This window comes from Dermochelys coriacea, chromosome 8 (assembly GCF_009764565.3).
Source record: "Dermochelys coriacea isolate rDerCor1 chromosome 8, rDerCor1.pri.v4, whole genome shotgun sequence".
Taxonomy (NCBI): domain Eukaryota; kingdom Metazoa; phylum Chordata; order Testudines; family Dermochelyidae; genus Dermochelys; species Dermochelys coriacea.
This window is the reverse complement of record NC_050075.1, coordinates 20,713,962-20,737,122: the sequence shown is the minus strand read 5'-3', so window position 1 is coordinate 20,737,122 and position 23,161 is coordinate 20,713,962. Positions and strand designations below refer to the sequence as shown.

The window sequence follows — 23,161 nt, the reverse complement described above, 5'->3', positions numbered from 1 at the left end:
ATAAAACCATGAAGGAACGTAAGTTATTTGGTTTGAAGTATCACATACTTGGCAAAATAAGTGGGAGAAATTGGCCATGTTTTTAGTCTACGAAGTGTTGGTTTCAAGGCAGATGAGTGCAGTGCTTGCAACCACAGGCTCTTGCACTAGCCAACTTTTGTCTTCAAAGAATAGACTTGTCTGCATATTAATTTTACATTGGCATATAATGAAGTGGAAGTAAAAGAAGACAGACCAAGGTATTAAAGTACCCTGTTGTGGTAGCTTTATTTTAGTTCTGTGCAGTTACTGAGTTGTGATGTGCCTTTAAATTATTACTGAAGTTTAAGAAGAGGCTTCCCTCATTTTCAGCACTTTGTGAAATTCTACCAGTAGTTGTCTATTTTAGCTATTTTTGAGAGTTTATGTAAGTAAAACATACATTCATGTCAAAGCTCATGGAATTAATAGAAATGACCGAAAGCTGTTGCAGACTGGTGAAAACGGTTCAGTTTTACTGTATGGCTAACTGGCACAGCGAATGACTTATCAATCAGTGATAAGCTTGGACAAGAAATCCGGCCCCTGCCTTGAAGATTTACCATCTAAAATATGGGAAGCAGTGAGGATCCAGAGGAAAGATTAATTTGGAATGTGTTTAATAATTTGTAGACGCATAAATTGAGGCTTCATCCTAGTCTCTTTAAGAATGTCTACACTGCAGTGTATGGCTGGCCCGTGCTAGTTGACTGGGCTTGTGTGGCTGTCTATTGCAGAGATAGATGAGCTTGAGCTCTGGGACCTCCCACCTCAGTGTCCTAGAGCCTGGGCTCGGGCTTCGGCTCCAGCCCCAGCCGGAACATCTACATGGCAATTAAACAGCCCCTTAGCCTGAGCCCAAGTCAGCTGACATGGGCAGTATAGACATACCCTTGTAGACCTCTTACCACAAGTACAAACACAGTGCTTAATATACTTTAGTTTGTGTTCATGTGGGAATGGATCAATTGTATTGACGTGGCCATGTTGGATAACTTCTGGGAAGAGTATTTCCACTATTTTAGCGAAATAACTAGTCCATATCTATCCTTTGATCTTCACAGCATGTTTTGAAACATAGTATTTATCTCAAATTTTAGATGGAGAAAGTGAAACGCATAGGTAACATGACCTACCGAAGTCATCCGGGGAGGCAGAGCGAGGTCTGTGAAGTGAATCCCAAATTGCATGTTCTAATCACTGCTTTAGACCAAAGGCCCATTTTTCCACTGATGAGTGTGATAGGATTATCTTCACATTCTCCAAATATATATATATAGTCCTATGTGTGCTGTACAAACAAAGGCCCATCAGTTTTGTTATGGGGACAGATATGGGCTTTGCTACAGGAGGTGCTTTAATAGAAGTACAGTCTTTGCCCTTAGAATCTAGATTTGAAATGGAGACTCCAAGTTAAAACCACTTCACAGGGACAAAGCAATTGGACGTGAGGCTCCTGCAGCTGGCAGCACCCTCAGAAGAGTTTCTTTCGGGCTTCTTGTTTTAAACTAAATTCTCGAGGCTACGGCTTGCCCTCCTCTACTCCTACAGCTCCTGGCACGGTGGGGTCCCCTTTGTTGTTTAAGCCTAGAGTCCAGATGGCCTGCTTCGCCCTGCCAGGCCGTGGGAATCTATCGGCTCCCTCTGCCTCCTGTAGCTGGGCAGTGAGGAATGAGGGTGCGGGCTTGGCGGCGGGAGCCCGCCCTGCTCTGTCGTCCCGCGGTGCTGGGGGCCTGCCCGCCTTGCCTCTCTCGCTGAGAGGCATCAGGAAGCCGCCGGGGCGAGGCCCAGGGGCCGCCTGCGCCAAGCCCAGACTGGACTGGCGCTGTGCTGCAGGAGGCCTGAGCTCTGTCCCGCCGGTGGTGGCTGCGGGGCTATAGGCACCAGCTATTCCCAAGAGTGGGGCCGGGAAACCGGGGTGTCCTGCTGGGGGAGGAGGGGAGAACACGAAGCCAAAAGTGTGCCAGGCCGGGAGGCGGGGCCTCGAACTGCTGAACGGCCTGGGTAGGCCAGCCGCGCAGACGTTGCGAGCCCCGGCCTGGGCACGCGCGTGCCTCGCCCGACTTCGGGCCGGGTCGAGGGCGGGCTCAAGTCAATGTCACGTGCCCGGGCGCTGGTTGGTCGGCGGGGCTGGGGCGGGGCTCCGCGAGCAGCTGCGGCGGCGGCTGACTCCGAGCGGAGGGGGACCCCGGAGTGGTGCTGTCGCGAGCGTGTCGGAGTGAAGCCCCCCCGCCCCCCAGCCCAGCCATGGCGTACGGCGGCCTCACCGTGCCCATCATCGTCATGAGCGTTTTCTGGGGGGTAGTCGGCGGCATCCTGCCTTGGCTCGTGCCCAAGGGGCCTAACCGCGGGTGAGTGAGGGGCCGCCGGCAGAGAAGCGGAGCGGACCCTGACCCCGTCCTGGGCTGGGGAGGGTCGGCCACCCACCGGCGGCGGAGAGCTCCGACGAGGGAGCCGGGCCCGTGGGGAGCTGACCCCGTCTCCCCCTCACCCTGACTGGGCAGGGCCGCGCGCCGTGGGTGGGGGCTGTGAGGGGGAGGAAGGCTCCTGAGGCTGCGCTGTGAGTCTGGCCTTGCTGTGGTGGCCCCCCGCGCCCGGGGAGCGGGTCTGGCTCTTTCTTCCCCCTGGGGCCTCTCGTCCTCTTCGATTTCAGTTGAAGAACGGGCGTCCGGGCCTTCCCCCTTCACCTCTCCCCAGGCTGGGTCTCCCGCCCCGTTACCCCGGTAAAGCCTGCAGGGATCCTCTCTCTCGGGCTCCAGCCGGTAGAACCGGCGAAGGGCCCTTGGCAATAAGTATCTCGACCCTCGTATAACACAGCAGCCGTCCCAGGGGTGGGGGTCCGGCGGCCTCTCAGCTGGCGCAGACGGAAGTGGTCTTGGGCCACTTGCTCATCGCAGTTCCCTTTTTATGTATTTTGTGTCTGGTTGCATGTGTCTGACTTGCCCCTCCTGAGCAGAGTCATGTGATGGGAGGAGGGGGGGGGGCGCGGACTAATGTGCTGCTTTCCTGTGATCGCTGACCATCTGCCGGGACTGAGCCTGAGACCCCATAGGCAGCTGCTGTGCCACTGTAGCTTTTGTTTAGCTTCTTTTAATGACACAGGAACATTTTTCTCCGTACATCCTGCTGACTGGAATGCTCTCCCGGTATTTATCCACCAAATCATAAGATGTTGCTGTTCTGTTCTTATGTACTTGGGAAGTGCTCCTAGGATGAAGGGGCGCACAAGCACCTATCAGCGGTTCTCGGGACAAACTTTTTGGTGGCCTCAGAGTGCGGCCACCAACTTTTGCTGGTAGCTGCTGTCATACTTTTTCTAAAATACTTAATTAGCTTTGGGAAACCCCTATAAATATGCACAGATGCATGTCCAAATCATTGTAATTTATTTATTGCTAGCTAGTAAATCTGCTGTGCAAAGTGATACTAACAAACATACAAGTATCACTTTGCACAGCAGACTTGCTCAGCTGTGGCAAGCTTGGGGACAAATGAAGCCCCAAATGGGGAGGCAGCAGGGGTGACGGGTGGGTGGGGGAGGCAGTAGGGGGCTGAAGCCTGAAGCCCCGCAGCCAGAGCCCAAAGCCCTACAGCTGGAGGATGGGGCCCAGGGATGGAGCCCGAAGCCTGGGACTGAAGCCCAGATGCTGAGCCCCACCACCCCTGGGAAGGTGGGGAACTCACAGGCTGCCTGCTCCTCCAGTGTTGTGCCCCAGGTGTCTCCAGAGGGGGACAGGGTCCAACCCCTGCTGTTAGCCCTAGCAACCAACACCAAGGCAGTGCATCCAGGAGCAACAGGGAGGAGGAGGGGCTACTACTACACACCTCCGTCCATAGCCTATGATGCTGTGGCTGCAAGAATTTAATAATTTATTTGCCCAATTAACACCACCATTGTCTTGTCTTATATATAATGTATAGACCATTCACTGTTTTGCATCTCTAAAATTTCTTGTACAATGTATTTGAAAGATACTGTATACATTATAATTGTATTGTGCTTTAATTTACTTTTTAGAAACACCAGCATTAATGTTAAAGTTACTATTTATGAGCAGATCTATGTACTTTATAGCTTGAAGCCAAAGCAAGTTACTTGATCTACCTATTTCCAGTGCTGATTAGGATTTTTATTATCTGGGTTGAACTTTTCTTACAGAAGTGAAAATCTACATATAGAGGAATTCCTCTTTTTTTATTTAAAAAAAAAAAAAGTCATGACACAGAATACCCGTTTTCCATTGAGCTACATGGGCAGAACACATGACTCCTTCTTGGAAAACATAATTTTCCTATCTATACGGGATTTTGAAATGTTTGTTCAGCCACGATTTTACCACTACAGCTTCAGTTGCTTTATTATCATTTTAGTAACACCTGCTCTGACAATCCCCTCCAATAAGGATCTTCCCATTCTGGGCAACTGTCATATTATCTCCAACATTTTGTTTGTCCTTTTAAAGATTTTTAATTTTACAATAGTTACAGTCAACAGGATTCACTTTAAAAAAATAATTGGCTCTTAATTTCCTGGTTTTCAGTGAGACTTTCTGCAAACAGAGTGTCCAAATTAAGAATTCTATAAACTGTGCTTTTGGGTGTTCACATATAAATCTAACAGAAAAGGTGCTTTAGGATTTGGTTCTGATTTACTGTATAGAAACAATTGTAACAAAGAAGGAAGTTTGTTACATGAGATCTTCTCTTTGGAAGTCTCTTTAGACAAGGCTGTATGGTCTTGTGCTTTGTATTTAAATATTTATACTACAAAAAAAAATGAGATGCTTTTATTTGCAAATGGCAAACTAAATCTGTACAGAGTCCTAGGTTAGAGAGGCACATCTATCTTCTAGTTATACTGTTACGTTACAAGAAATTAGATTGTCATTAGAACATTCATATTTTGAGTCACCTTGCATGTGATCAAAGCTAAATACATTCTTAGGTTTATTTTCTGTTGACTATTAATCAGTTGTCTTTTCCTATTTCTTTCTGCAGTGTTATCAACACAATGCTGGTGACCTGTGCCGTTTGCTGTTACCTCTTGTAAGTATAAATAACGTTTCCCTCCTAATAATGGCACAGCTGATAAAATGAAAAAGGCCTCTTCAGTGAATAGGTGTTTAGGGGGAAATTTTCAAAGCACCAAAGGGATTTAGGCACACAACTCCCTTTGAAAGTCAGTGGAACTCATGCTCCTAAATATCTTCAGCAATCTTGAAAAAATTCCCATTAGTGGATAATATATTTAAATGAATCTGGATGAGTGTTATTCTCTGACTTATACCCAAAGTCTTAGTACTTTTATATCGATTTATCTTGGCTATTGCTTTCTGTTCTACGGACCTTGAGTTATTCAGCTCAAGCCTCTTGAGGGTTTCTCAGTTTACGAATAATTTGTATTAATTTTAATAACTATTTGTGTGTACCTATTGTGATAGAGTGGCGGGTCAACCATGCCTAAATTCTTTGAGGTGCCAAGAGCCCTTGACTTCCACTGAAATCAATACTGTGCTCCTTGATTATGCCTTATTTTACGGTATTAATAACAATTATCTCTTAGCCACCTAATGAGCAGCTTCTGCGCTCTTGTAAACACTTTGCAACCCTCTTTGCTTCCTATGTCATCTTTCCATCTATTCAATAAATAGATGAGTTATAGGTACAGTCTGCAGTGAAAACCCTTAATTCTGTGAAACGATTTCTTCCTCTTGATAAGGCCTTGTAATTGAGATAAAAATATCTTTCAGGCCATTTCTACACAGCACTTTTTTTTTTCCCCTACAAGTACAGACTGGTACAGACAGTAAACTGACATACCTGTTGTGGGTACAACTTGCTAGGTGACTTGTTCATAATTCAATGACAGAACAAGTCCTCTTGGGAGTATTCACACATTCTCTAGTTGCAAACCATCACTCATAACATACCATGGTGATGAGCTTAATGTAAATAACCTCGTAGAGGGATATATATCAATTTCTGGGACTTTGAGTGCAGGGATTGGCAGCACAAAGCCATATTTGTAGTGTTTGCATTATTTGTAGTACATGGCATCTTTAAAGTAAGGTCTGTCTTGTTCCATCTTGAGCTGGCTAGGGACACGAGCTTGTGTGGATTTAGCTTGGTTGAATGCTGTGATATGCAGGTTTTATACAAGCAAGGTCCAGTTTCTGTTTATGGTTAAACAGGCCTGAAGTATTTCATATGTGAAGCCTTATGAAATCTGCCTCCTGACTGACTTTTTTTTAAAAACACTCTAGACCGGGACATGTCCTATTTTAAAAAAGCCATTTAAAAAAAAAATCTATATTTAAATATGAAAAGATGTCTGTACATAAGCACTGGGAGCCCTGTCCATTGCACTTGCATTTATATAGGAATAACCACCTAGTAACATAATTATGCTCTCACAAAATATATACTAACCTAACTTGACTTATTGGCTGAACAGCAGAACATACCCTTAGGGCTTTTGATGAATGCCATCAAATAGATAGTTTAATATAAATATTGTGTGGGTATCTGCCTATTTAAGTATGAGTACCTGGACCATGCTGTCTTGTACTTGTGGAAAGTAAGTACTAATTGTGGTAGGGGAAGCTGGGTGTTCTAAGAAATGCCTAAGAGTAGATTTTAATACTTAAATTTGACCAAGACTTGGCTATCAGAGAATTACTGGATGCGGTGTAATTCCAGATTTCTGACTTTAGCCCTGCCACTGATTTACTGTGTGGTCTTGGACAAGCCACTTAAGGCTAGCTTTTTTTTTTTTTAAGGTACTCAGCACAGGCAGTTCCCCTTGAAGTTAATGAAACTTAGGGGTTCTTGGAATCCCTGGAAACTAGGTTCTTTACTTTTCTGTGCCTCAGACTCCTTATCTGTAAAATGGAGATATTTACTTCACAGAATGACTGAGGCTTGATTGAATGCTTTGAAATCCTCAAACAAAAGTTGGTTGTGGAAGTATTGAAAGAGGTTAGCAACTGCTGTAGTGGAATAAAATGTCTTGTAATCTGCTCTTGTGGTGTTATTGAATGATTATTTGTATTTATTAAAATTGTCAAACATGTTCCAGTATTTATTCGCTGACATTCTCAGTTGCACCCTGCAAAAAAGAGAAAGCAGATGAAGCTAAAAAGTCTTCATACGTGATGTCTAAGGCTATGTGTACACTACGGACCTTACAGCAGTACAGCTGTGCCACTGTAGTTGCACCACTGTAAGGTCTCCTGTGTAGCCACTCTATGCCAGCAGGAGAGAGCATTCCCACTGGCATAATTAAACCACCCCAATGAGCAACGGTGGCCATCTTGGTGAGATAGTGTCTCCCACCGACCTATTGCTGTCCACACCTGCGCTTTTGTCGGAGAAACTTATATCGGTCAGTGGGGTGTTCTTTCACACCCCTGACTAACAAAAGTTTTGCCAACACAAGTGCTAGCGTAGACAAAGCCTAAATGGCTTAGTGATACACAATCATATGGAATTTGGATTCTATTTTTATGAATGTGGAGGAGAACTGATGTGTCTTCTGATGCTCCAGGGTGGAATTGCCTTGTGTTGCATATTTATGGATTTTTTTTTAAATAGTTTCTGGAAATATTGCACTTGCATTCCATTTGTCAATCCTATTGGAGCTTTGGGATTTCAGATGAAAGGTTCTTTGTCTGAAAGTATTATATCGGTATCGGAGTCAAATTTGATGTTAACTGCATTGTCACAAGTGTAGTCCCCTGTATTTGAGATTCTCCTGCAAGGACCTGTCACTCTGCTGAAGTGGCTGTTCCTTATCGTGCAGTTTTTATATAACCTTTGTCCAGAAATTCTGTACTAAATAAAATGCAAGTATAAAAATTATTTTAATTTCTTTTAACTTTTGATAGCGCCAGTCTTAATGAAGTTCAGTTTTGTAACTATTAAATGCCACTTAACTACTTGGCACTAGCCAAATACATCCACATTAAATTGAACTTATTCCAGTTTAATCTCAATTAAACAGCAGTCATTCCCATTTGATAAAATAAACTGGCTTCCTCCGTGTGGAGTTGGTAGGGGTCATCCCAATTAAGCTTATTGACTGTGCTGTACAAATTTGGTTGCTTTATGGGAAACTTTACACAATTTACTGTATATTCTTTTGTGCATGTGCTGTATGCTGTACCACGCTAAAAGAAGTATAACCAAAACCTCAGGAGCATGGTGGGACTCAAAGCAAAATATGTAGTGGTAGTCGTTGTTTGTTTGTTTTTTTAATTTATTTATTTATTTAAACAGAAGAAAATTGTTTCATTTTTGTAATAGTCTTAGCTCATAAAGCTCTACCAGCAAAGCCTGAAATGTCCATTCCAGGTCTTTTTTTCCTGTTGTCTTTTCGATAAGAAGTTTTTTTCTTTCTGTAATACCTTCCATCAAAGACCCAGGGTGCTCTGCTACATCTATTTTGAGATCACCGAAGCCACCTCTGAGGTAGAAGATATTATCTGTGTAGGAGCACACAGCAGTAGTACCCAGTGGTTCAGAATAGAAAGTTTGGAACACTCCATCAGTTGCATCTGCAGGAGAATTCTGGGTGGGCTCACTGTAATTACCCAAACTGGAATCTAAATAGAAACCAGAACCTGAGCTCTTACTCCGCTATAGAGAGAGACAGATTGTAGTGTTCAGCCCGTTAGAATGGAATTAGAATAAAAATTGCTCTGAAGTCTATACAGTAATAAAATGACATGGTTATACTTGATCATGATGGACCATAATTTATTTGAGTTAGCATGATAATTAACACTGACTGTTGCAGGAGGTAGCATGTGGAATGTAACAGCACTAAAACATTAGATGTTCGATATAGAGGTTTACTTTATTGTGCTCTGCATGCCCCATTTTGTTGTGCCTTGTCATGATAGATTTTCGTGTAAAGCAGCCCTGTGTAAGATAAATGTGTGTGGGGAAGCTTTCCACAGTTCTGTCTTTCAAAGCACTGAAGTCTGTGCTCCCCTACCTTCTACTACTGTGTTCTCAGTGATCAGACCCCCAGCACTGCAGGGAAGTAATGGAGCTAAAGAGCAATCTGTAATGGCACTGTGCTTCAGAAGTTCTGTAAACAGCATGGTCCTAACAAATAGCTTTTGAAACCAGTACAGTGTTTGCCTAGAGCCTAATTGTACAGCTGTAGACATGTCAATATTCAGAATGAGCTTCCAGCTCATTTATTTCACAGCAGATCTGGGTCTGATCTCAGTGAACATAGGGAGAGGTCTGGGCATGTGTGTTGGTGCCTGGAGTTCCTTTCTCTGCACAGTGTAAAGAGGCAAATTATCCTTTTACAGCAATCAACTGTTCCTGTCCTTCCCCCCCCACCTGTGTGTGTTCATGTCAGTTAGTACAATGCATTCTGGTACCCCTCTAATCTGCCTTTGTACCTGAAAAATAACTTGTAAGTGGGCTACACCTAGAGTTCTGGTGAGGGAGGGGAGAATTTCTATCAAATCAATGAACACTTGAGGGATTTTCTTGATATAGTAAAAGGATTAGGCTAAGTTCAACATAATATGTGTGATGCTGAGCGACCCTTTCCCTGCAGTAGCTAGGGATAACAAAATAAGAGTATTCTGGTTCTTCAGTTTACAAGTGAGAATGAATTGCTATTTTCCTACTGGTCCTGAATGGACATTTACCCACTTCATAATATCCATTGTGCATATCAGAATGAGTGACTGGTCTCAGTTGTTGATTTACACTCAGAATACTACTGAATGTGTGAGGAGTGGGGGGTTGTTTAGAATACTACGGGCACAGCATTTACTTGACTTTAGCTAGTGTCTTACTTAATCTTAGTGTTAAAAATAATAACCCCCCCCAAAAAGCAACACTAAAATTTACAAATATTTATTTTATCAGTGCCAAGAGAATTGACCTTCCTTTTATCTAACCTTGCATCTTTGCCTAAGGCTTCTGTAGTCATTTGGAAGCTTATCTGTCCTGCACTTCATTTGCTTGTTAAAGCATCCAGGTTTATGTGGAATTTTCCATGATTGCCTAAGCACTTTGATGCATTTGTGGCAGCTCCCATTCAAAGCTGCTCTGCTTTTTCTTCTCCTCACAAAGATTCTACAAATAGAAGATGGATAGGCCAGTATGTTCACTAAACATGTTTATATCGGGTTTCACAGTAGCAGCCGTGTTAGTCTGTATTCGCAAAAAGAAAAGGAGTACTTGTGGCACCTTAGAGACTAACAAATTTATTAGTGAGCTGTAGCTCACGAAAGCTTATGCTCTAATAAATTTGTTAGTCTCTAAGGTGCCACAAGTACTCCTTTTCTTTTCATGTTTATATCGGTAGTATTTTACATAGATCTAAATACATGCAAATAAGGTTTCTTTGTCAATATTACAAATTCAGAAAAAGCCAAAGCAAGTACATCTTATAATACTGAAATATTTATTTCTGTTCAGCATGCCTGGATATTTTCCACATCCCAGATTCCTCTTGTTCTGCATTCTGGCAGTGGTTTCTGCTGAGTTAGTCTGTCAGCTGCTCTGAGGGAGAGGCTACTGCTGATCTGAATTTTGTTGTCATTGACATTGTTTCAGTAGCTTTGCAACTCTTTGATCTAGACACCCATTTCTCTGACTTCCTTTCTAAATTTGTTCTATTTTTATTCTTACAAGAATTATATTGGGGGGGCTGGTGGTTTGAAAGTGTTCAATTACATTTCATTAAGAACTTTTATTGGATCATAATGTTCCTTGTAAAGCCAAGCCTAGCTTGATTTTATGAGGGGAATGTCTCAGACACAGAGATTAAGTGATTTGGCCAATGTTGCGTAGTGGGTCAGGAATTTTCCAATTCTTGTTCCTTTGTTTTAACTGCTAGATTGTATTTCCATCCCTCAATTTAACTTTGTTGTAATGTTTGTTGGTATAAAAGAGGTTCTGCTTCAATTCAAATTTCATCTATATTCTGCATATCTAAACGTTTTGGCATAGTTATGGTTAAATTAAATGACACACACTCCTTATTTGGAAGGTGATGTGCTTTAGTAACCCTCTGTGCCTTGTACTGCCATTCAGAGAGGCCTTGAGCAGCTCTGGAGGCAGTGTTGTTGGAACATGGGCCCAGAAGATGGGAATATGTCCCAGAGCACTTCACTTTTCAAGAAGAAGCAGCAACGAATTAAAAAGATACTATCAAATCCAACTGACAGTGTCACTTTAAATTGAACAAGATAGTTCTCAGTCCAAACATGCTAGTCTTCTGAGGCGTAATACAGTGCTAGAGCTCTTCCATTAGTGTCAGACTTCTAGGCGTTTGGCCTTAGCAGCATTTTGACTTGGTGTTAGACCTTTAGCGATGTTGTCTTACCTTCTCCTGATACCCTTTATGCTTTGGCCAAGTCATCCATACTCTTGATGTCTTTTTTTTTTTTTTTCCCTTTCAGTTGGCTGATTGCGATCCTGGCCCAGCTCAACCCTCTCTTTGGTCCACAGTTAAGCAATGAAACAATCTGGTATCTTCAGTATCAGTGGCCTTAAGGATGTCTGTCCTCTGTGCTGCCTTTTTTGTGGATGAGGTAAATATGGTTGGAGACCTTCTCCAGTTATATCTTTGGGTTTGCTAAATGCTCAGTGAAAACTTACACAGTAGCATGGATAATGGGTGGGCAGTTTCACAAGAGGAAGCAGTCTTTTGGCAGTCTGTAACAATGAAGAATGTGAGTTTGGGACTGGATGCTTTAATCATTTGGAGACTGAGATGTTAGGACTAGGATGCTTGATTTTTGAAAGGATGGGGAGGGGAGTGCCACACCATGTGACAGCAGGTGGTGTGGGGGAACCATCTGTTCCTCCTTCTAGCAACAAAAGGAGAGCCCTGAAAATGGGCATGGGAAGGGGGGGGGATATCTTTTTTTCTTTTACACCTATCATAAGTTGGTTTTCTTATTTAACAATCAAGTCCTTATGCTATTATGGTTGAGGCGACCATCTTTCTGTAGACGGGGTAATCCTCCCACCTTAACTGTCCAGAGTAACATTATTATCATTTGTATTATTATTGTGTCTAGGAGCCCCACTCATGGACCAGGACCCAATTGTGTTAGGCCCTATATAAACACAGAACAAAAAGATGGTTCCTGCCCCATAAATCTTACAATCTGAGGGCTGGTCTACACTACCCATTTAGGTCAACGTAAGGCAGCTTACATCTGCCTAATTATGTCAGTGTCTACACTACAGCCTTGCTCCCACTGATGCAAGAGCCATACTACACTGACATAACTCTACCTCCATGAGAGGTATAGGGCTTATGTCAGTATAGTTAGGACGACGCAATGTCTGGGTAGACGCTGCGTTACTTGCATTGGCTGTTGGTCGTCTTGTCAATTTTATTGCAGGAGCCATGAAATTGACAACTAAGCAGGGCAGCTACAGCCCAGGGTCCCTCCTCCCACTCCCAGCGGGCAACGGGGAGGTGAGAAGCCCTGGGCAGTTCTCTCCTGTTCAGCCCCTCCCCTCGCCCCCCCCACTCTGGGTGGCCTGCCAGGAGCCTGTGGAGCATCTGGGCTCCTGACAGGGAGCTGCCAACAGAGCCGAAGCGCAGGGCTCTCTGCTCCCCACACTGCCCCCTTAGGTCGTTGCAAGCCTTCCTGTCGAGGACATGCACCACTGACCCAAGGAAGGTAGTATGGACATACAGCCACCACCATATGCGGTGATGCAGGTCGACCTAATATAGGTCAACTTAAGTTTCTAGGGTAGACATATCCTAAGTATAAGATGAGACAGTATTTGTCAGCATGACAAGCAGTGGTTTCAGCATGCCAGCAGCCTGACCATTGTCAGGTTTTTTGTATTGTGGCAAAGGTGCATTTTTAGGAGAGTAGGGAGGTAGTTTTGCAGATGTGTATAGAGAGCTTCCCCCCAAGCAGGTGGAGCAGCATGGGAGGAAGCACAAAGGTGCTTATTTGAAAATTTAACAATTGCGTGAGAGAGGCTGGTGGTATAGGCAGATCAGAGGCAAGAGTCAACAACAGATGAGAGATGATGGGTAGAGTGAGAATAGATGGTGAAAGTCCTTGAAAATAAAGATGAGCAGTTTGTTTGTTTGCAGTACAACTCTCCTCTCTAGGAAGTCGGTGCAAATGACCAGAACCAGTGTGATTCTAGGTCGCTCATGACAGTGTGGGAGCACTACCCCATAAATTTGCAACCAACATGGTATTTTTAGTGTTGGCCCACAAGATAAATAAGCCTTGTGGGCACTAGCTGAACAATGCTATGGGAATATCTCTTGAAGCTTCTGCTGGACACATCAGAAACCATCACCAGGACTGAAGGGTTTTTGGAGGCACAATTAGTCCAGGCATCCTCTTTGAAGGGCTGGATTTGGGAACAGGAGATGTAAACGGTGACTTGCTATACAAACAAGAACAGTGGGGACCAATTCCATGACTGTTTTTTATGCTGATGAAACTGAATAAATAATTCAAAGCACTGTGTTCTACCGCTTTTGTCTTGCAGCTTTAATCCCCCCTCACTACTATAATTTTCTCTTCTTTGAAAGAAGAGGACAGCAGTATATGGATGATAGCTGACATTGCTGCTCAATTGAATGTTGGTTGTAAAGCTTGTTGAGTACTAACCCTTAAGCAAAACTCTAGTGTTTCCAAATCAGGCGGAGCCTGACAAGTATCAGATTGTGGTGTATGTGAGTCTCTGTTTGCTAGTTTTTCAGTAGAAGCCAAAGGTAGGCTGGGATCTGCTGAAGCTAGAAAGCTCTAACACTGTACAGTGGCCAAGCTGGATTTGTTTTGTGTGATTGTGCTGGGTCTTGTTTCTGCTGAGTAATGACCTTGACCACAGGCAGAAAGGCTGGCATATTCCCAGAAGGCCAGGGGATTGGAATTGGAATTGGAATATAATCACCTGCACAGAATGGACACTAGAGGGTGGGACTTGCTTTTAATTAATAATGAACCGGCTGCTCCATGGACTGTGCTGCCCTAACAGCTGGAACAAGCTGGAGTGAGAGATGGAATCTAGACTTGGCTATCCAGAAAATATCTATTGGAAGATATTTCCCTTTTAGTGGAGTAGCATCCCAAAGCATTATAAATAAATTGGTACTGAGGAAAAGAAGGGGGATTAATATCTGATAGAACAGGGGTGGCAAGATTGGGCCCGTCTAACATTTCTGTCTGGCCTCCTCTGCCCCCTTGTGATCTCCGAGTCAGGGCCACTAAAAGTCCAGCAACGCAGCGGGGTGCTCAGATAGGTTGCCTGCCTGCCGTGGCCTCACACCACTCCTGGAAGCGGCCGGCTGCTGCTGGGACGTCGCTGCACACTCCTGACAGGAGAGGCGGCTCTGTCTGCTGCCTCCACCCCCAGCACTGTCCTCACAGCTCCCATTGGCTGTAAACCGGGCAATGGGAGCTGCAGGGGTGGTGCTTGCAAGCATGGGCAGCACATAGAGACCCGCTACCCCTTTCCCCCTCAAGGGGCGCCCAGAGATGTGCCAGCAGCAGCTGGCTGCAGCCACTTCCAGGAGTGGCATGGGGCCATGGCATGCAGGCAGCTTGCTTGAGCCCTGCTGCACCGCTGGCCGGGAGCTACCTGTGGTAAGTGCCTTCCAACCAGAGCCTACACCTTGCACCCCTGCACCCGCTCCTGCACCCAATCCCCTGCCTCATCCTGGAGCTCCCTCCTGCACCATACTCCTCACCCCCTCCTGCACCCCAACACTCTGCTCCAGCCCAGAGCTCCCGCCTGCACCCAAATTCCCTCCCAGACCCCACATTAATATAGTAGAAATGTGCGGCCTGTGACCACTTGCCAAAGTTCGTGGAGTGGCCTCCCTGTGAAAATTATTTCTCACCCTTGTGATAGAATGACCAGAAGGTCCCTCATCTGAGGGAAAGGTGGGAGAGCGAGTTGGAATCCAGTCAAATGATTTGTCAGAGAATCCAAATTACTAACGAGTGCCTTTCTGCTTGACTGCTTGTGATAAGTAGCTATAAAGCAACTTGTGTGGGTTTTTAATCTTCAGTTTGCATGATGTGTCTGAGTTACACATGTGTTCTTGCGTGTGAACAGAAGAAACATGTAACAACCATGCTGGCTATTGATCAAGATTACAACATGGTTTTCTAAGCATCTTTTACTGTCCAGAGGCAAGAAACTTTCTAACACGCTTGGCCAACCACAAGCATGTTGACAGGGCCACAGGCTGGAGCAGACTAGCTAAGAGCTCCAACCTTGATTTAGGCTATTGAGGAGTACCAATCTCTTGCTCGTCCTTTCTGCCATCAGTGTACTGATGAGTCACACAACTTTCAGTGGGCTTCTGCTTGGCAAGTTCTGGAGCAAGACTGCAACTGAAAGAACTTGGATGTGCATCCCTTGGAGATTCTGTGTACACACTACGAAATTCCAGGGCACCTGCCAGAGTTCTCATCAGGCCCACTTATAAAACTGCACAACTTCCCAGGTGGTAGCTTCTAATATGACAAATTAAACATGATAAATGTACTAACACCACAGATTATGCTGATTTTGGGATAGATCTTTGCAGAGAGAACTTTCAAACACCCAAGCAGATGAATTCTGTCCATACTCTCTAGTTACTTGGCCACAACTGTTTCTTTACAGCATAACATCTTCCTAGAAAGCAAACAGCTGTGGTTAATTCACTGAGCAGCTCTTCAGCTAGAAAATTGCCTCTATGAAAGAGAGTGACTGAATTGCCTTTTGCTTTGCAGGTAAAGAAGATACTTCCTCTAGATGTAAAAGCTACATTGATCCAAAGATGCTCTTGACATAGCTGGTTGGATACCAAACCTGCTTAATGCCTTAATGTTTGTATTGTGTTTAAAATGGCTTGTTCAAAGCCCTATATTTTTCTCCTGGTTTCCTTTTATGCTGTTTAACAATGTGCCTAATACATAAGATTTATACCTTCTTTTCTGTCCTATAAACTTCTTGTTTTGATTACACTTGAAATTTAAGTTCTGATTTTTTTTTCTGGGATATGTGAGTTTGAGGGCAGCCTTCTTCCTTGTCCTGTGTTGCTCATTCTCCATGAGCTTTATGAAACTTCCACACATTAGGCTGCCTATTTATAGTGTAATACACAGGCATGTTCTGTTTGACTACAATTACAAAAAATAAAGTGTGCAATAAAACTGGTGGCTGGGAGATGCTGCCACATGTTTGGCATTTATTTTTACAGTGGATTGTATTCTCAAAGTTTATTTCCCTGTACACAAGTTTAAGATTAAAATGAATCTGCTGCTTTATATGAAATATTCTTGGGAAGCATCTAATGGTTGCATAGTTATTTTGTTTTTGGGTAGACTTTTGTAACGTTAATCTTGCTTAGTCAAAGAGTTCAACTTTAGAAACTTTCAGTATGCGTGTATCTAATATTGCCGTTATTTCACTATGCCATCTGAATGGCAGAATTCTTAGCCAGCTGACTGCAACTCCCCAGCTGGTGGTCTATACTGAGGGAAATTAGTTGGCTACTTTCTCTCTCTCAATTCTTTCTTGTAGTGTTCCAAGCTGTTCAACTTCAGTATGTATATTTTCCATGATATATAGTAGAGGCCTATGACAAAATAGAGCTTGGTGCTTTGGGCTAAAGCACCATCAAGAGTTCATATAGAAAGTCACTGTTAAATAATAAACAGCCTTAAGTTATGCTACAGCAACCAACCCTATCTAATGCTAAACACTGCAATCAGGGAAAAAAACCACTAGATATAGATATATGCATGTGCCTTAGAAATAGATATTCTCTGCAAGACCCTTCAGAGTAAATGAGTTCCAGAGCTGAGAATCCCTCACAGAAAGCCCTATTACCTGATGCCGGGAATTTGATCTTTGAGGTAAGATGACCAGTTTCAGTGAGGCATAAGTGGGAGATACTGTTACTTGGTTAACGTGATCCAGGATTTTTGTGGTATTGATGGTATCAAACCCTTTGGATTGACCTAGTACACAGCAGAAAGCACAAGGACTACATTTTGTACTAGCTGATGCTTCCATGTCGTCCTCAAAGGTGTTCCAATTCTAAACAGAGATCATGCCAATCCTAAACCAAATGTGAAAAAAGACAACTTGTGAAAGCCATATACATCATCTGGGCCTCCAGGAGGAGAGATTAATCTAGTAATACCTGATATTGGAAACCACTGAGGTACAGGAAATGGGGAACAAACCTCTTCTATGCAGGGTATAATCAAAATCCCAGTTCATGACTGCATGAGTTTGACACACTTATCCTCCTTCTTATTTAAAAGATGTCCAGGATTTTGTGACCTATGCAGTTAGCCACATCTATACAGAGCTAGAGGGGCATCTCCATTATACACAAGCCCCAGATACGGTCTATTATGATGATATTCACCACTTTGTGTTACAAAAAACACAGACAAGTGTTAGCATGAATGTATTATAGCCTGAGCAACAAATGATGAGCCATGCTGGGAAATAGGATATAATTCAGCACTTTTACAAAATTAACTACTTGGAAGTATCAGAATGAGGAAAGTGGTGGATTGGTGAAGTGGGAATCCATGGCAATAGTAACGAAGCAGACTTTTGTGTAGGTAAAGAATATTCCTATTAATTTAATTCCCCAAAAGAGGAGTATATGAGTTGGTTAACTCCATGCAAATTTTTATTAAGTCTTAGTTTCAGGGAGAATCTCATTTTAAAACTAGCAAAAAACCCCCCCAAAAAACAGTATTTTCCACTGCGTGCATCCGAAGAAGTGGGTTTTAGCCCACAAAAGCTTCTGCTCAAATAAATTTGTTAGTCTCCAAGGTGCCACAAGTACGCTTCATTCTTTTTGCTGATACAGACTAACACGGCTACCACTCTGAAACCTGTCACCATTTTAAAGCCAGGCAACTCCATTTTCTTGTATCCATAGACTCCCCTCCCCACTTGGCCATAAGATAGTGGGGTGCTGTGCCCAACTTGGACAGAGACAATGTTAAAAGCTTGACACCTGTGGTGGTTGCTAAGCACTAGTACTTAGGGCTGTCTAAAGCTATTAACTTTGGCTTCCTGTAGACATGCAAAAAGCCATCCAGGCCTGTGTTAACTCATTGCACCCATTTAGCAGACAGCATGATAGTAATCAAAGAGAGGTCTGCATAATACTCCTTTAAAAAAAAAATGCAGTGTGACAAAGCTCTGTCCTTGCCTCCATGGGTCCCATGTTTCCTGGGAAATTTCACTAGCCTCAGAGGCTCACTGTGACGCTCCACGTAACCCTTCTTTCTCTAGGGACAAGGGTCACAGTCTACTGAGCCATTTTCATCATAAGCCGGTGAGGAGAAGTTATCTTTCCTTGCACAGTCTCTGTTGTCTCCCAGTCTCAGTGATTAAACAGGGGGCAAAGGTGGGGAGCCCAGGCCCATCCTCTACTCTGGGCTCCAGCCCAGGGACCCTAATAGTATCAGCTATGGTAGCTGACCTTTTAGAAACATGACATATACAATTCCCTGGGCTACTTCCCCCACAGCAGCCCTCGCTTCCTCAAGCTCCACTTCACCCTTACCTCAGGGCCTCCTTCCTTGTGCCCAATATGGTGTGTACTACTCAGCCTCTCCAACAGCGCAACTTCTTCCTACAGCTCCTGACATGCACACCCACCTGACTGGCTGGGAGGCTTTTAACTAGTTTCAGCCAGCCCCTGATTGGCTTCAGGTGTCCCAATCAACATAGCATTCTCCCTGCCTTCTGGAAAGTTCTTAATTGGCCCCAGGTGTCTTAATTGATCTGGAGCAGCTGCCATTTCACTTATCCTGGTACCAGGGACTTGCTTAGCCTGGAGCTATTATATCCATTTTCCACTACTTTTCTATAGCCATCTGGCCTTGCCCCGTCACAGCAGATACCTCCAAAGTTCTTCACATTAACTATCTGACAACTGTCTCAGAGAGGAAGTGTTAGCTCACCGTGCTGATGCATAAAATAAAGGGAAATTCCTCAATCTGGTATGTATTTTCTTCATCTGAATTTCTGAGGCTCACTCAACTGGACTCTGGAGATACTTGTCTGCTTCAAAGTCATCACAGGTGAAACCCATCCCATGAACTTTATTCTTTTTATCTCATACTTTGTACACTGACAGGTAGCTTGAAGCCCAAAATGTAAATTATGTAAAAGATTTAAAAAACTGGCTATTAACACCATTGTTTTTTTTCCTGCCATTTAATACAACGTTAAGTATAAAACTAGACTGGCTAACCTTGCTGATTATTTTCAACTTGTTTTTAAAGTTGGTGTCTCTTCAAGATTTCCAAGTACATTTTCTCTCTGAACAACCCTGATATTTTTATTTTGATGCTGTTGTTTCTGTTGATCTTGTCTTGCTAACAGTTATTTTTACAATAATATTTGAAATTAATAAATTTTTTAAAAATGTAAACAGCAGTTCAAACTGTTTGGATTTAGATTTTTTTCTGAACTATTTGCAACCCATACAATGTGGCACTATAGTGTGGGTAGATGAAAACCCCAAAATGAAACCAACTATTAGCAGACTACTAGAGCTGTGCAGAGGATGAAATTCCATGTCCTAAAGGATTTTGAAATTTGACTTCATTCCAAATTGGAATGAAACCCAAAAATTCCAAAATCCTTCATAAAGGAAATTTTTTAATAATTGTTTTGGATCAATTACAACATTTTTCAATTTTTGTCTTTTTAAAATTATGTGCGATATAAGATACAAAATTTAAAAATGCACAATGAAAAGTCATTTCAAAACAAAAAAAGACTTCTGAAAATGTCAAAACAGGACATTTTGACATTATTGGAATTTTTTCTAGTTTTCTTCTGAAATGAAATTCCATTAAAACTAAATCAATTTTTGTGAAGTATTTCAATTTTGACAGAACTGAATATTCCTACAGAATATGGCTTTCTCTGTTTCTGCAACCATCTCTACAGATGACTATTTTGTCCTATTTGTCTGCTTCTCTCTTCACTTCTTTCCCCACACTGTGCTGTGCAATCCAGATCAGTGACAGGCTATCAGCCCTTCTCTGCAACCTGGAGTGTCTCCCAGTGCTTTGCAGCTGGGGTTCCTCACAAACAGCCAAATAGGATGCACGTTACATCCTGAGTGTCTGTGGATAGCCATAACCCTGGTCTAGCAAATCTGACCCCAGTTGCCTGTTAGCAAACACCAGCTTTCACAGGGCTCAAAACAAACAAAGCTACACTCTGGCTTTCAGTAGCCTTGGATACTGCCAGCTGGGTGAACCCAACACACTCTCAGTCCTGGATTTCCCCCCCAAAATGTGTGTTCTGCACCGTCCAGCCCTCTCCTGGACAATATTAGATCCATTACCCCTCTAAGGTTATCCATATACAACAATTTGCTACCATAACTGGAATTACCTACACAGTTCAGTTTAAAGACAATGCTGGATTAATTTTAATTAAAGAATAAAACCAGTTTATTTAATTGTAAAGAGATTTTAAGTGAGTACAAGTATAAAGCATTAAAGTTAGAAATGGTTACCAGAGAAATAAAGATAAAATGCTTTCTAAACTTAAACTAGACTTGGTTCAAAGTTAAATTCTTACCACAAGCTCCCAGCAATAGGGCTAACTAACTTTCAGGTCACAATCTGCTCCAAAAGTTCATAGGCTGTTTCTTTTGTGATCTTACATGGGAAAGGGAGAGATGGGTAGGGAAAGAGAACTTGGGGTGTTTTTGCTCCTTGCTTTTATAATTCAGTCACCCTTTGAAATTGCATTTTCCTGAGGGTTACCCCTAGATAAAGTTCATTTCCGCTGTGAGGCTTTGTCTACAGTGGAACCTGAACGACAGAACCTTTGAAATAAACACACCTCCGAACACCAAAAGTTTTGCTGACAAAAAGTGGCAGTGTGAACAGCGCTTTGTTGGCAGGAGAGCTCTCCTGCCACTCTTTGGGGGTGGAAGTATTTCTGTTGGTGGGCGCGCTCTCTCCTACCGACAAACAGCAACTATACTGTGCACCTTTTAGCGGCACGGCTGTAGCGGCACAATTGTGTCATTAAAAGGTGTGTAGTGTAGACTATAGCCAAAGAGACTGGTGATGAAAAAGTCTCCATGCTGCTGTTTGCTAAGATGCAGATCTGTTGCCCTGCTTCCTTTCTCAAGAATGGCCACTTGGTAGGTGATTACCTATCAGCTTTAGTGACACCTGGCTAGAGGTTTCAACTTGTCCTTTGTCTTTGAGAAACAGGTTTCTCTCCAGACTTGTTGGGTAAACACACACCAGTCATGATTTCACCTTCTGTTCACAAACTAACATATTGGTACATACATTCCACCATGATATTATTAACCAGCAAGCTATTAGTTTTCAAACAATACTGAAGCATATTTTGTACAAAGATTATTACAGTGATGTGTAGAGTGTGAATAGAGGTGTGCATGTGGTCACAATCACTACAGATTACTTTTGTCCGATTTCAGAGTAGCAGCTGTGTTAGTCTGTATTTGCAAAAAAAAAAAAAAAAAAAGGAGTACTTGTGGCACCTTAGAGACTAACAAATGTATTTGAGCATAAGCTTTCGTGAGCTACAGCTTACTTAGCTCACGAAAGCTTATGCTCAAATAAAATTGTTAGTCGCTAAGGTGCCATAAGTACTCCTTTTCTTTTTGTCCTATTGTCTACTTCTCTTTGCGCTTTTTTACCTACACTGTCTTTTATGCATGGAATGCCCTTCAGAACTGGTCTGCCAAGCGACTAACCTCTCCTCTTTGACCTGTGATGAGAGAAAGACATTTATTTATTCTTAAACAATAATTGTTCTATCATGCTGTGCATAAGCTTTTGCTGATAACATTATTTTATTGATGTTAGCTCTGTCCATTCTCCCTTATTCTCATTACTGTTTGGTTACCCCTCCATTTGACATTAGGTCCTGAGCCAACAAGAAGTAGTGTGTAGGTAGACTGCTGTGTTCATGCCTGGCACACTGTAGAACTGGGGCAATAGATTTTAAGATCTTCAAGACAGTGACCATGTCTTCATGTTTGTACTGTGAGGCAACTACCATATTCTTGGATAGTGTCAAATAAATACTAATAATTGTGTTGGCCTGTGTGAAGTAAGTACAAAAGTAAACTGAGCAGTCTAAACAGCAGAAAGTAAATAAGGTTTTCCAAATATATTGGTTTTAATCTGAGTAATTAGTAACACAGGGAAGGCTTTTTGAAGCTGACAATGATCTTTTCACTTTTTTCTGTCTAGTTTATTTAACGGACCTAGACTTACGGCAATAGAATAAAATTCATCAGTACACAATTTAGGCATCCGCTTGCATCTAGCCAATAGGAAATAATGAGTTTGAGCAGCCAGCACTGAGGAACAGAAATTGGATATGAGTAGATAAAAAGTGTAATTTTCTCCACAGCTGAGTAGGTGTCTTTTTATTTACAACTGACTTTGAGACCAAACTATTTTAAGCCAAAACCCATTCATTCTCCAAGTCAGACAGATATAAATGGATGAAAAACTCATGAGGACTGGGTTTTGCTTGTTTATTTGTTTAATGCCCATCTGGATTTAACAGGGTGGAGGCCAGGAAAAAAATAAATTAAAAAAATAAACTCACGTATCACTACAATACACACTAGCTTCAGAGCCTTTGATTACAGGCTGCAGCAGCTGCAGGAGTGATTTAGGTATCAAATGTGGCTTAAACCCTCAATAAAAAAAATAGTTGAGAGTTTATACCATACAGCAGAGGTCCCCAAGGGGGGTGGAGGAACATCCGGTGGGACCTAGGCAAGCCCCCAGGGGGGCAGGGAGCACCACCCAGCAGGTCTCCCCCCACCCCCAGTTCTACTGTGTCCCCTCCTGGGGGCAAGGCTGGGAGCGGAACCACACCGGGCCAGGGGCTTGGCTGCCAGCCCTCACTGGCGAAGCTTCTGCCCCGCGGTGGAGCTAGGGGCTCCCACCCTGCATGGATGGGGGTCTCAGGGATTCAGCCCCGCGGGAGGCGCACCCCACAGGACTGGAGTCCTGAGCCCCAGCGGATGGCTCCCCTGGGGCTGGAGCCCCGAGCCCCGCCTCCCTGCAAGGCTCAAACCCCTAGGCCTAGCAGGCACGCTCCGGCTCTTGAAGTG

The 23,161-nt window shown here is 43.3% G+C and overlaps 1 protein-coding gene and 1 long non-coding RNA gene across 3 annotated transcripts; one reads left to right on the top strand and one right to left on the bottom strand.

Moving 5' to 3' along the window:
- The first annotated feature begins 2,099 nt into the window (after positions 1-2,099).
- Positions 2,100-16,126, top strand: ATP6V0E1 (ATPase H+ transporting V0 subunit e1). Of its 2 annotated transcripts, none has more exons than XM_038414091.2 (4): positions 2,100-2,369; positions 5,017-5,064; positions 11,457-11,588; positions 15,774-16,126. In XM_038414091.2, exons 1-3 carry the CDS (start codon positions 2,266-2,268, stop codon positions 11,548-11,550), a joined length of 246 nt encoding a protein of 81 aa, XP_038270019.1. In that variant the 5' UTR covers positions 2,100-2,265; the 3' UTR covers positions 11,551-11,588; positions 15,774-16,126. The 2 variants fall into 2 exon arrangements, with proteins under 2 accessions (XP_038270019.1, XP_043376026.1); XM_043520091.1 differs by having other exon boundaries at positions 2,141-2,369; positions 15,325-16,126.
- On the bottom strand, positions 15,772-17,154 carry LOC122461234. Its single transcript, XR_006283077.1, has 2 exons — positions 16,174-17,154; positions 15,772-16,126 (listed from the first exon to the last, which is right to left on the bottom strand). It is a non-coding gene; the product is annotated as an uncharacterized LOC122461234 (long non-coding RNA).
- Between the last annotated feature and the right edge of the window lie 6,007 nt (positions 17,155-23,161).

Coding starts and splice junctions, on each gene's coding strand:
- ATP6V0E1 (XM_038414091.2), top strand. CDS start 2,266: ATGGCGTACGGCGGCCTCACCGTGCCCATCATCGTCATGAGCGTTTTC. Junction 2,370..5,016: donor CCCAAGGGGCCTAACCGCGG/GTGAGTGAGGGG, acceptor TTCTTTCTGCAG/TGTTATCAACACAATGCTGG. Junction 5,065..11,456: donor GCCGTTTGCTGTTACCTCTT/GTAAGTATAAAT, acceptor TTTCCCTTTCAG/TTGGCTGATTGCGATCCTGG.